The sequence below is a fragment of the Pseudophryne corroboree genome, chromosome 7 (assembly GCF_028390025.1).
Source record: "Pseudophryne corroboree isolate aPseCor3 chromosome 7, aPseCor3.hap2, whole genome shotgun sequence".
NCBI classification, from domain to species: domain Eukaryota; kingdom Metazoa; phylum Chordata; class Amphibia; order Anura; family Myobatrachidae; genus Pseudophryne; species Pseudophryne corroboree.
This window is the reverse complement of record NC_086450.1, coordinates 437,860,792-437,874,097: the sequence shown is the minus strand read 5'-3', so window position 1 is coordinate 437,874,097 and position 13,306 is coordinate 437,860,792. Positions and strand designations below refer to the sequence as shown.

The 13,306-nt window shown below is 50.2% G+C and overlaps 1 protein-coding gene across 2 annotated transcripts in view; it reads right to left on the bottom strand.

Moving 5' to 3' along the window:
• RAB26 (RAB26, member RAS oncogene family) overlaps window positions 1-12,456 on the bottom strand; it is a 481,534-nt gene extending 469,078 nt beyond the window's left edge. The window contains exon 1 of one of the 2 annotated variants that reach the window (XM_063934909.1): window positions 8,481-12,456. In XM_063934909.1, coding sequence (XP_063790979.1) covers window positions 8,481-8,654 — 174 coding nt within the window. In that variant the 5' untranslated portion in view covers window positions 8,655-12,456. The remainder of the gene's footprint in view (window positions 1-8,480) is intronic. The other variant, XM_063934908.1, reaches the window with a different exon arrangement.
• Window positions 12,457-13,306: the final 850 nt, after the last annotated feature.

Sequence of the window (13,306 nt, the reverse complement as noted above, 5' to 3'; positions counted from 1 at the left end):
ACAGAGCGCTGGCATGTCTTTCCACCCAGCGAAGAATCTTCGTGGCCTCGGCCATCGCCGCTCTGCTCCTTGTTCCGCCCTGGCAGTTTATGTACGCCACAGCTGTCACGTTGTCTGACTGAATCAAGACAGGCAGACCTCGTAGAAGATGTTCTGCTTGCAGTATGCCATTGTAAATGGCCCTTAATTCCAGAATGTTTATGTGTAGACAAGCTTCCTGGCTTGACCACTTTCCCTGAAAGTTTCTTCCCTGTGTGAGTGCTCCCCAGCCTCGGAGGCTTGCATCTGTGGTCACCAGGATCCAATCCTGAATCCCGAACCTGCGTCCCTCCAGAAGGTGAGAACTGTGCAGCCACCACAGAAGGGAGTCAGAATTATTTTCCGGCGCATGTCCAGGTGAGACCCGGACCACTGGTCCAACAGGTTCCACTGAAACACCCTGGCATGGATCCTGCCATACGGAATGGCCTCGTAGGCCGCCACCAAGTGCATTGAAGAACTGACACCTTTGCTGGTTTCAGAATCTGTTTTACCATATTCTGTATTTCCAGAGCTTTTTCCACTGGAAGAAAAGCTCTCTGCAATTCTGTATCCAGAATCATACCCAGGAACGATAGCCGTGTCGTCGGATCCACCTGTGATTTTGGCAAATTTAGGAGCCAACCATATTGTTGCAGAATCGTCAGTGAAAGGGCAACATTCTTCCGCAATTGCTCCTTGGACCTCGCCTTTATGAGGAGATCGTCCAAGTATGGTATAATTGTGATTCCCTGCTTGAGCAGGAGAGCCATCATTTCCGCCATTATTTTGGTGAAAATCCTCGGAGCCGTGGACAGACCAAACGGCAACGTCTGAAATTGGTAATGACAGTCCTGCACAGCAAATCTCAGGTAAGCCTGATGTGGAGGATATATGGGGACATGCAAGTAGACATCTTTTATGTCGACCAACACCATAAAATCCCCCTCTTCCAGACTGGAGATCACTGCTCGGAGAGATTCCATCTTGAAATTGAATTTTTTTAGAAAGAAATTGAGGGATTTTAGGTTCAGAATCAGCCTGACTGAGCAATCCGGGACCACGAACAGGCTCGAATAAAAGCCTTCCCCTGTTGTGACGGGGGCACTGTGACAATGACTTGATTTTGACACAACTTTAGTATCGCGGCGCTTACTATCTCTCTTTCTAGAAGAGAAGCTGGCAAGGCCGATTTGAAAAATCGGTGAGGGGGCACGTCTTGAAACTCTAACTTGTATCCTTGGGTTACTATTTCTACTATCCAAGTATCCAGGTCCGAGTGCACCCAGACCTGACTGAAGAGTTGGAGACGTGCCCCCACTGGTGCGGACTCCAGCAGAGAAGCCCCAGCGTCATGAGGTGGATTTGGTAGAAGCCGGAGAGGACTTCTGCTCTTGTGAACTTGCCACAGCCTGTGACCTTTTTCCCCTTCCTCTTCCTCTCACAGCAAGGAAGGAGGACCCACGTCCTTTTTTGAATTTATTGGGCCGAAAGGACTGCATCTGATAGTGAGGCGATTTCTTCTGCTGTGCAGGAACAGAAGGTAAAAATGAAGACTTACCCGCGGTAGCCGTAGACACCAGGTCAGTGAGGCCGTCACCAAACAAGACCCTACCGTTAAACGGTAGAGACTCCATCACCTTCTTAGAGTCAGCGTCAGCATTCCATTTGTGAATCCACAATGCTTTCCTTGCTGAGACTGCCATGGCATTGGCCCTTAATCCCAAAAGGCCAATATCCCTTACAGCTTCTTTTAAATATGCTGCAGCGTCCCTGATGTGACCCAGAGTCAAAAGCACACTATCCCTGTCTAGGGAATCTACCTCAGATGACAAGTTATCTGCCCACTTTTCAATAGCGCTACTCACCCATGCCGAAGCAACGGCAGGCCTGAGTAGCGACCCTGTAGTGACATAAATGGATTTTAGGGTATTTTCCTGCTTACGATCCGCAGGATCCTTTAGGGCTGCCGTGTCAGGGGACGGAAGCGCCACCTTTTTGGATAGACGCGATAAAGCTTTGTCTACCGTGGGGATTGACTCCCACCTTTCCCTGTCCCCAGAGGGGAACGGATATGCCACTGGAATTCTTTTGGGAACCTGTATCTTCTTATCAGGATTTTCCCAAGCCTTTTCAAAAAGTGTGTTCAGTTCATGAGAGGGAGGAAACGTTACCTCAGGTTTCTTTCCTTTAAACATACAGACCCTCGTATCAGGAACCGCAGGGTCCTCCGTAACATGTAATTCGTCTTTTATCGCCACAATCATGTACTGAATACTCTTAGTCAGTTTTGGATGTAATCTGGCATCACTATAGTCGACACTGGAAGCAGAGCCAGTGTCGGTCTCTGCTATCTGGGTAAATGCACGTTTCTGTGACCCCGAAGGGGTCTGGGCTTGTGAGAAAGCATCTTCCATGGATTTCCTCCATGTCTAGTTCTTAGATTCAGATTTATCAAATCTCTTAGTCAACCTAGTCACATTTGCGTTTAAAACACTCAACATATTCAACTAATCATTCGTCGGCGGTGCCGACACGGCCACTCTCACCGTATTTTCTGTCCTCACTCCAACCTCTTCCTGGGAAGAGCATTCAGCCTCAGACATGTCGACACACACGTACCGACACCTACAACCACACTGGGGCTATAGGAGACAGACCCACAACAAAGCCTGTAAGAGAGACACAGAGGGAGTTCTGCCAGCTCACACCCAGCGCCTATCCCGGTACTGAAGCAAGTAACAAGACTGCCCAGACCTGTTAGCGCTTTGAATATATATAATTTAGCACCAAATCACATGTGCCCCCCCCGTTTTGCACCCTGTTACTTGTACAGCAGTGTGGAGGTCAGGGCCAGCGTCTCTGCAGCTTCTGTGAAGAGAAAATGGCGCTGGTCAGAGCTGTGTGGGCTAAGCCCCGTCCACTACATGGCGCGCTTCAGTCCCGCTTAAATTTATCTTTATACTGGCGGGGGTCCCTTAACTAGTGCCTAGGCACTGTTATCACTTATGCCAGTGGCGTTTGTGGTGTTCATGCTGCCCAGGGCGCCCGCCCTGCACCCTGCAGTGTCGAGTTATGTGTGGGAGCATGGCGCGCAGCGCGGTACCTCAAACGCCGTCTTCTGCGATCACTGAAGTCTTCTGATCTTCTCATACTCACCCGGCTTCTGTCTTCTGGCTCTGTGAGGGGGGTGACGGCGCGGCTCCGGGAACAAGCAGCTAGGCGTACCAAGTGATCGAACCCTCTGGAGCTAATGGTGTCCAGTAGCCTAAGAAGCAGAACCCTTGAACTCAGAAGAAGTAGGTCTGCTTCTCTCCCCTCACTCCCACGATGCAGGGAGCCTGTTGCCAGCAGGTCTCCCTGAAAATAATAAACCTAATAAAAGTATTTTTCTGAGAAACTCTGGAGAGCTCCTCAGTGTGCATCCAGTCTCACTGGGCACAGAATCTAACTGGAGTCTGGAGGAGGGGCATAGAGGGAGGAGCCAGTTCACACCCATTCAAAGTCTTATAGTGTGCCCATGTCTCCTGCGGATCCCGTCTATACCCCATGGTTCTTGAAGTATCCCCAGCATCCTCTAGGATGTGTGAGAAATATATTTTAAATTGACTCTCTTCTTGAGTCCCCATTGCCTGAGAACATCATACTAGGAACCTGAGTTCCATCTTCTACTCTTCGCGTCAAAGGGGGTAATTCAGACCCCAAGGTCTTAACCCTCCAGTGTCCCCTAGTGGATGAAGGAGAAATTTAACACATCTACGATCAGTTACTCTGACATGCAGGGGGGACGCCCGGCACAGGGCTAGTCCGGGTAGCTCCCTACCTGCACAGTCTATCTGCGATGGCAGGCGGCTATACGCCGCACTCCGGGTCGCAGTGGCTGCTTGTGACGCTCCCGCAACGGTCCGGACACACCTGCATTGTTCGGACCGCGCCCCATCAACAGCGTTCTAACGCCGTTGGCACGCCCGATCCCGCCCCGCGACCCATTATTATTGACAGGCAGATGCGATCGCAGCCCAGAGATGCTTTTGCATCTCACTGGGCCTCACGGTGTGCGTGCGCACTCCCCAAAGGGTTGCTGCAGCGATCGGGACTAAATCAGGCTGAATATTGGGCATTGAACCCCCCTCAATGCTGGATACATTTTGGGTGCGGAGGACACCCTGTCCCACATCGGGTGGAGCTGACTAAGAAAAAAGTATTTTGGGATGAAGTCCACCACTATGTATGTAAATACCATCAGTGCAGCACAACTCCCCTCCAATATTCAAAATTTTCTTCTTCCACATACACCTAAATGCTGTCAGGTCTCTGCGCCCCATTCTCCAGCACTTACTATTTCGCTAGTCTGCACGCCGCTTCAGGGGTTTCCAGGAGGTCCATTGTCTCTCTCCTGCTCCATGCTGTTCCCGCGGCCATGGGTATCCGGACTCCAGGTCGACAGCACACATGTCGACACACCTTAGGTCGACGCCAATTTGTCGACACACCTTAGGTCGGCATGTACAAAAGGTCGACAGGAACAAGGTCGACATGGAAAAAGGTCGACATGAGTTTTTCACAATTTTTTTCTTTTTTTGAACCTTTTCAAACTTAACGATCCACGTGGACTACGATTGGAACGGTAAAGTGTGCCGAGCGAAGCGGTAGCGGAGCGAAGGCACCATGCCCGAAGCATGGCGAGCGAAGCGAGCCATGCGAGGGGACGCGGTGCACTAATTGGGGTTCCCGGTCACTCTACGAAGAAAACGACCCCAAAAAAACATAAAAAACTCATGTCGACCTTTTTCCATGTCGACCTTGTTCCTGTCGACATTTTGTCCATGTCGACCTAAAGTGTGTCGACCAATTGGCGTCGACCTAAGGTGTGTCGACCTTTGTGCTGTCGACCCTCAGTCCCAGACCCGCGGCCATGCTGCACGTGGATCCTGCATCCACTCTCAGACTTCTCCCACCGGCTCCGGTCACTGTGCACTGCCATCTTGGAAAGTGTCAACTGACTGTATATCACCCAATCTGGGACCAGCCTCCAATCATTACATAGCAGTCCCTATAAAGGTGCTTCCTGAAGCCCTGGCCAGTTGCCATTGCAACATCGCTATATCCCAGCACGTCTTGGCTCAGGTCATTCTGATCCATTTCCAGCATCAGAGTGTCTCATTTGGTTCCAGTTCTGTCCTCCCCTGCAGCACCACTACTCCCAGCAATTCCAGTTCCAGCCTGCTCTGATATGCTACTACCAGTTCTAACCTGGTTAATACAGACTCCAGCTCAGATTTGGATTTGCAGTACTACTGACTCCAGCAAGACTATTATCCAGCATAGCCGGTCCCAGTCCGGCATTCAGCACAGCCGGTCCCAGCCCGGCATTCAGCACAGCCGGTCCCAGCCCGGCATTCAGCATAGCTGGTCCCAATCCGGCATTCAGCACAGCCGGTCCCAGCCCGGCATTCAGCACAGCCGGTCCCAGCCCGGCATTCAGCACAGCCGGTCCCAGCCCGGCATTCAGCACAGCCGGTCCCAGCCCGGCATTCAGCACAGCCGGTCCCAGCCCGGCATTCAGCACAGCCGGTCCCAGCCCGGCATTCAGCACAGCCGGTCCCAGCCTGGCATTCAGCATAGCTGGTCCCAACCCGGCATTCAGCATAGCCAGGTCCCAGCCCGGCATTCAGCATAGCCAGGTCCCAGCCCGGCACCTAACTTGCTCAGTTCTAGCCCGGCATTCGGTGTCACCAGTCCAGCACCCAGTTCTCTTAATCTACAACTCCTCTTTAACGGACCCTCTCATAAGCCACCTTGGTTCCTACACTCAGCTGATACACCGGCTCCAACCCAGAGTTCTAATCCGGGAACGCAAGTTCTGCCAATTCTGACAAATGTACATTGACACGGATAGGCCACATTCTCCTGGCTGCCAAATTCATTATGTTTATTATTAGCTGTCCTAGCTGCGATAATGAATAAAGTTTGGGATATGTATAACAACCACAAAAGCAGTATTCCAGATGATCACCCGAACCAGAACATTAGCACCTGGATTCGTGGACACTTCTGCCATTACATATCTATCTATTCTATCTCTGCAAAATCAGGGCCCCCACTGCTATTCCCTCTTTTTTTTTTTCCTCTTCCTGTCCCCGCACCAGCAGACCCCTCCCCCACAAATATTCCCTTTGAGGTATTCTGTAGCTACTCGCTCCCTCTTCTTTAGGCTTCCGTGTTTTTACTGCCATAGACACGTAATACTGTCTTTAGCATGCACCCCTCTCCCCCTATAACTCATTACTTTGCCTTCTGTATCACACTCCAACATTCTCTCGTTTTATAGTTGGAAAAATGTATGAATCTTTTATTTACTTAAAACAAAAAAAGGGACTTATTTAAGGTGTATTTTTTGCATTAAAAAAAAAATATTTAATTTAAATAAATAAAGCATTGTTTCTGCTGCCTGTCGTCACCAACCTGAGGCGGCGATAGCGATAAGAGGATTGAGGTGGTGCGTGTCTCTTTCTTAAATAGGTGCGTTTCTCCAGACACCCATTAAGCACTTTCTGTGACATGGTGTTGTCAGTGGCAACCCTTTAGACAGAGAGGGCAGATCTCCCTTTCATAAATGGGAGCCCAGATTTTCATTTCAATACACCCCTGACCCAACACTCGGGACACAACGGGTGCATCAATGTAATGAAAGTACTTGCGATCAGGTAAACAAGCTTCTACGCTTGATTTCATCCACAAAAACAAGTAGCACCTAATTTACTATTCCATCTGGACGGAAGCCAGTCCCTCCTCCGTGATTATGAATCTGATCCGGTAAAATGACACAATTATATATAAGCTTGTGCATATAGGAAACCTGCAGCACTAATCTGTCCCCGAATTACAGTTCTTGCAATTCACTTCCATACACAACAGGTGAAATAGGATGCGGTTATGCTGCGCTCGGCACAGGTTACCGTTCCCATTTGTAGTCCACGTGGATCGTAAAGTATGAAAAAGTTCAAAAAATAAAAATGTGAAAAACTCATGTCTACCTACTTATTGTCGACCAATAGTGGTCGACCTAGACAGTGTCAACCTACTTACTGTCGACCTAAAGACCGAATCCCACAGTGGGAATAGAACCTGTGGCAAGAGCAGAAAGCCACCGAGCCCTCTGCTTCGCTGCGCTTGCCCTCCACCCCCACCCCCGCCGACCATGTAACAGCCGGGATCCTGCCGTCGGTACTGTGCCGGCAGTCTCCTGATCACACATACCCAACCCGGTGGAATGCAAAAAGGGTGGAAAGTACGTTATGGAACGTATACCATAAAATAGTAAGGGAAATATATGTTCTGGCATGCATATTATCCATCTACTGTTGATTTGCCTCTGTGTCATACGCAGTTATATTATTACAGCTCTCTTTTATAAACTTCTTACTGTCTGCCTGGAACGCAACTCAAACCCCAATAGAGTATTACGATGAAAAATAAAAATAAAGTAAACCTTTGGATTGATACATATTTGATTTACAAGGTGGTACAATATGCCGGCAGCACTGAAAGCACATCACCGTTGTGGTCAATAAAGAAACAGTGATCTATATAAATCACTAACAGGTCAGCGTCGGCTTCTTGCTGTGATACCTTTCAAAAACTTGCAAAATGCACAGAGGTTCCCACAAACTCCGAGCACCTCTCCATATATAGATAAATCAATGTGTAGTAAGACAACTCTACTTAATTGAGGAATAATGTAACAATCAAAGATGCAGGGACTATTTTAAATATCGAGCAAAAAATGGAAACCCCGGAACGCCGGACAGGACCTGCTCCCTGCAGCAAACTGTCATTCTGGAGCTTGTAGTGCTTGTCCTCGTCCGGGTGGGTGTCATGCCCGGAAGGGTGCCTGTGAGAGCTGTCGCCAGGGAGGGGGTGAGGGATAGATTACAGCCTGCCTGTCTGTTCCGGACCCTTCCGGCTATTACCCCATCCCTGGACCATACAGGGAGTCTGTAATCTCCCCCTTCCCATCTCCCTGGTGACACCCCCCTGGACAGGGACGAAAACTACAAGCTCCAGAATTCTGCAGGAAGCTGGTCCGGCGTTCCGGGCTCCGAATAGTTCCGGTTTTTACCTAATCCCCATACAGGTCTCCTGAACGCCGGAATCCCGACAGCCGGTATACTGACTGATTCCCCAGGAGACAGGTACACCCGGAGGGTGACAGAACGGACATCTCATCCTATATGAAGCATTAGGGGGTTACGCGGACATCCTGCAGGCAAGTTACATCCCCACACAATTCTGAGACACACCAATGATTGTTCTGTGGCGATATCTCCCAAGTGATCCGTCCTACAGGAAATACTATTTATATAGAAAAGCAGAGTTTGGGACGTAGACTTTGGGAGGGGGTATAGGAACTCTGAGACGAGAGTGACTGACCTATGTGATAAATGAATATAAAGTCTCACCTTAAAAGCAATGTCGTAGAACTCTCCGCTGTTGCTGAGGGACGGGCGCCCGGACATAACCATGCCATTGCTGTGAGAGTCGCTGCCCACCTTGCCATTATCCTTGGTGGGTGGTATGCTGCAGGACGCGGCCGAGCTGCTGCTCTTACTCTTCTGACTCTTCTTCCTGGACATGGTGGGACCAGTAGGCGTCTATAATATGGGATGTGGTCACTACAGCCAATATGTGATCCCACAATGTGACGCTGACTGTGGAACCCTGGAAGTGGCTGGGAAGAGGACGAGGTGGCCGGACTAGTGCAGCTGGCACAGCATCTCTCTTCTTCTCCGGGTCTCTGAGATGGCTGAGGTGCTGGAACTCCTAGGCAGCCGGCACTACGCTCCCTAGGCTGGATCAGGAGCCTGCACACCCACTGAGCCAGCACTGTGCTCCCTGATCTGCAGGTGTCCCGTCTACCATACGGCCACAGGGGAACTCTCTCTAATGGATGTGTATCCCAGCTATCTCACAGCCACACACGGGCTCTTCAGACTCATGCAGGTGTCCAAGCGGCTTGCTCTCTCTGTACAGTACAGGTCCTTGCTCCCAAGCAGCACTCAGTCTTGCTTTCTGTGCAGCCTCCTTCTGCTGTATCTGTAGTCCCTTAGTCCCTCTGGACCACTTGCCACCTGAGCTGTTGTTGGCTGTCTCTGTTCTTTTGCTTTGCGGTCTGATTTATTTCAGATACCTCCCGTCTGTGTGCTAATCTCTGAGCTCCCTGCCCCCCTCTCTATCCTTGTCACTCACTGTGCTCCCTGGCTTCTCTCTCGCTCTCTCCAGTGCCAGTCTCTTTCTCCGCTCTATCTCCAGCTCCCTGCAACCTGTTCTGTCTGCAATCTGTTCTCTAGTTAGCTCTTTGCTCCCAGCAGTCTCTCCTCTTTGTCTCCTATTATTCCTGTTCTCTGACTGCTGTCAGTCACTTTCTCTCTGGTCCTCTTTATCTCTGCTCTGTATTCTCCTGCACTCTGGTGAACTGTCCTGTCTACCCAATAATGCTCTACAGCTGTTCCCTTCTCCCCGGCACTCCAATATTCTGCCCTCACTGACAGGTCCTGTGAATGTTTCAGAAATGCACTGACATACTATTGGCACAGCACTATGGTACCCTGACCCTCACAATGCACCATTAGACCCCTAACCCTGCAGCCTATACTGTGCCCTTACCCCCTGACCCTGTACTCACTACTGTATTCTTATCCCTATAACCCTGCACACAGTGTCCTTACCCCCTGACCCTGCACTCACTACTGTGTATGCATATCCCTCTAACCCTGCACCCACTATGTGTCCTGACACTGTACTCACTACTGTATGCTTATTACCCCAACCCTGCACCCACTATGTGTCCTTACCCTGACCCTGCACTAAATACTAAGTGTTTACCCGCCTGACCCTGAAACCACTATGTGTATGCTTATTCTTCTAATCCTGAACCCACTATGTGTCCTTACCCCCTGACCCGGCACTCACTACTGTGTATGCTTATTCTTCTAATCCTGTACCCACTATGTGTCCTTACCCCCTGACCCGGCACTCACTACTGTATGCTTATTCCTCTAATCCTGCACCCACTATGTGTTCTTACCCCCTGACCCTGCACTCAATACTGTGTATGCTTATTCTTCTAATCCTGCACCCACTATGTGTCCTTACCCCCTGACCCGGCACTCACTACTGTATGCTTATTCCTCTAACCCTGCACCCACTATGTGTCCTTACCCCCTGACCCGGCACTCACTACTGTATGCTTATTCCTCTAACCCTGCACCCACTGTGTCCATACCCTGACCCTGCACTGAATATTAAGTCCTTACCCGCCTGACCCTGAACCCACTATGTGTCCTTACCCCCTGACCCGGCACTCACTACTGTATGCTTATTCCTCTAACCCTGCACCCACTATGTGTCCTTACCCCCTGACCCAGCACTTACTACTGTATGCTTATTCCTCTAATCCTGCACCCACTATGTGTCCTTACCCCCTGACCCGGCACTCACTACTGTATGCTTATTCCTCTAACCCTGCACCCACTGTGTGTCCTTACTCCCTGCACTCACTACTGTATGCTTATTCCTCTAACCCTGCACCCACTATGTGTCCTTACCCCCTGACCCGGCACTCACTACTGTATGCTTATTCCTCTAACCCTGCACCCACTGTGTGTCCTTACTCCCTGCACTCACTACTGTATGCTTATCCCTCTAATCCTGCTCCCACTATGTGTTCTTACCCCCTGTCCCTGCACTCACTACTGTGTATGCATATCCCTCTAACCCTGCACCCACTATGTGTCCTGACACTGTACTCACTACTGTATGCTTATTACCCCAACCCTGCACCCACTATGTGTCCTTACCCTGACCCTGCACTAAATACTAAGTCTTTACCCGCCTGACCCTGAACCCACTATGTGTATGCTTATTCTTCTAATCCTGAACCCACTATGTGTCCTTACCCCCTGACCCGGCACTCACTACTGTGTATGCTTATTCTTCTAATCCTGTATCCACTATGTGTCCTTACCCCCTGACCCGGCACTCACTACTGTATGCTTATTCCTCTAATCCTGCACCCACTATGTGTTCTTACCCCCTGACCCTGCACTCAATACTGTGTATGCTTATTCTTCTAATCCTGCACCCACTATGTGTCCTTACCCCCTGACCCGGCACTCACTACTGTATGCTTATTCCTCTAACCCTGCACCCACTATGTGTCCTTACCCCCTGACCCGGCACTCACTACTGTATGCTTACTCCTCTAACCCTGCACCCACTGTGTCCATACCCTGACCTTGCACTGAATATTAAGTCCTTACCCGCCTGACCCTGAACCCACTCTGTGTCCTTACCCCCTGACCCGGCACTCACTACTGTATGCTTATTCCTCTAACCCTGCACCCACTATGTGTCCTTACCCCCTGACCCAGCACTCACTACTGTATGCTTATTCCTCTAATCCTGCACCCACTATGTGTCCTTACCCCCTGACCCGGCACTCACTACTGTATGCTTATTCCTCTAACCCTGCACCCACTGTGTGTCCTTACTCCCTGCACTCACTACTGTATGCTTATTCCTCTAACCCTGCACCCACTATGTGTCCTTACCCCCTGACCCGGCACTCACTACTGTATGCTTATTCCTCTAACCCTGCACCCACTGTGTGTCCTTACTCCCTGCACTCACTACTGTATGCTTATCCCTCTAACCCTGCACCCACTACTGTATGCTTATTCCTCTAATCCTGCACCCACTATGTGTTCTTACCCCCTGTCCCTGCACTCACTACTGTGTATGCTTATTCTTCTAATCCTGCACCCACTATGTGTCCTTACCCCCTGACCCGGCACTCACTACTGTATGCTTATTCCTCTAACCCTGCACCCACTATGTGACCTTACCCCCTGACCCGGCACTCACTACTGTATGCTTATTCCTCTAATCCTGCACCCACTATGTGTTCTTACCCCCTGTCCCTGCACTCACTACTGTATGCTTATTCCTCTAACCCTGCACCCACTATGTGTCCTTACCCCCTGACCCGGCACTCACTACTGTATGCTTATTCCTCTAATCCTGCACCCACTATGTGTCCTTACCCCCTGACCCGGCACTCACTACTGTATGCTTATTCCTCTAACCCTGCACCCACTATGTGTCCTTACCCCCTGACCCGGCACTCACTACTGTATGCTTATTCCTCTAACCCTGCACCCACTGTGTGTCCTTACTCCCTGCACTCACTACTGTATGCTTATCCCTCTAACCCTGCACCCACTGTGTGTCCTTACTCCCTGCACTCACTACTGTATGCTTATTCCTCTAACCCTGCACCCACTATGTGTCCTTACCCCCTGACCCGGCACTCACTACTGTATGCTTATTTATCTAACCCTGCACCCACTATGTGTCCTTACCCCCTGACCCTGCACTCACTACTGTATGCTTATTCCTCTAACCCTGCACCCACTATGTGTCCTTACCCCCTGACCCTGCACTCACTACTGTATGCTTATTCCTCTAACCCTGCACCCACTATGTGTCCTTACCCCCTGACCCGGCACTCACTACTGTATGCTTATTCCTCTAACCCTGCACCCACTGTGTGTCCTTACTCCCTGCACTCACTACTGTATGCTTATTCCTCTAACCCTGCACCCACTATGTGTTCTTACCCCCTGACCCTGCACTCAATACTGTGTATGCTTATTCTTCTAATCCTGCATTCACTATGTGTCCTTACCCCCTGACCCGGCACTCACTACTGTATGCTTATTCCTCTAACCCTGCACCCACTGTGTCCATACCCTGACCCTGCACTGAATATTAAGTCCTTACCCGCCTGACCCTGAACCCACTATGTGTCCTTACCCACCTGATCCTGCACTCACTACTATAGGCTTATGCCCCTAACCCTGCACCCACCGTGTTTTTTTTTCCTGACCCTGCACTGAATACTGTGTCCTTACCCGCCTGACCCTGCGCCCACTATTGTACACTTCTAACCCTGCACTTATTACTGTATGCCTTCCCCACTAACCCTGCACCCAATACAGTACCTTTACCACCTTAATCCTGCACCTACCACTGTACTCTTACCCCCTACCTCTGCACACACTACTGTACCCTTACCAACCGACCTCTGAAACCACTACTGTACTCGTACCCCCTTTCCCTGCTCCTACTACTGTACCCGTACTTCCTAGCACTGCACTTACTACTGTACCCATACCCGCTAACACTGCTCCTACTACTGTACCCGTACCACCTAACCCGACACTTA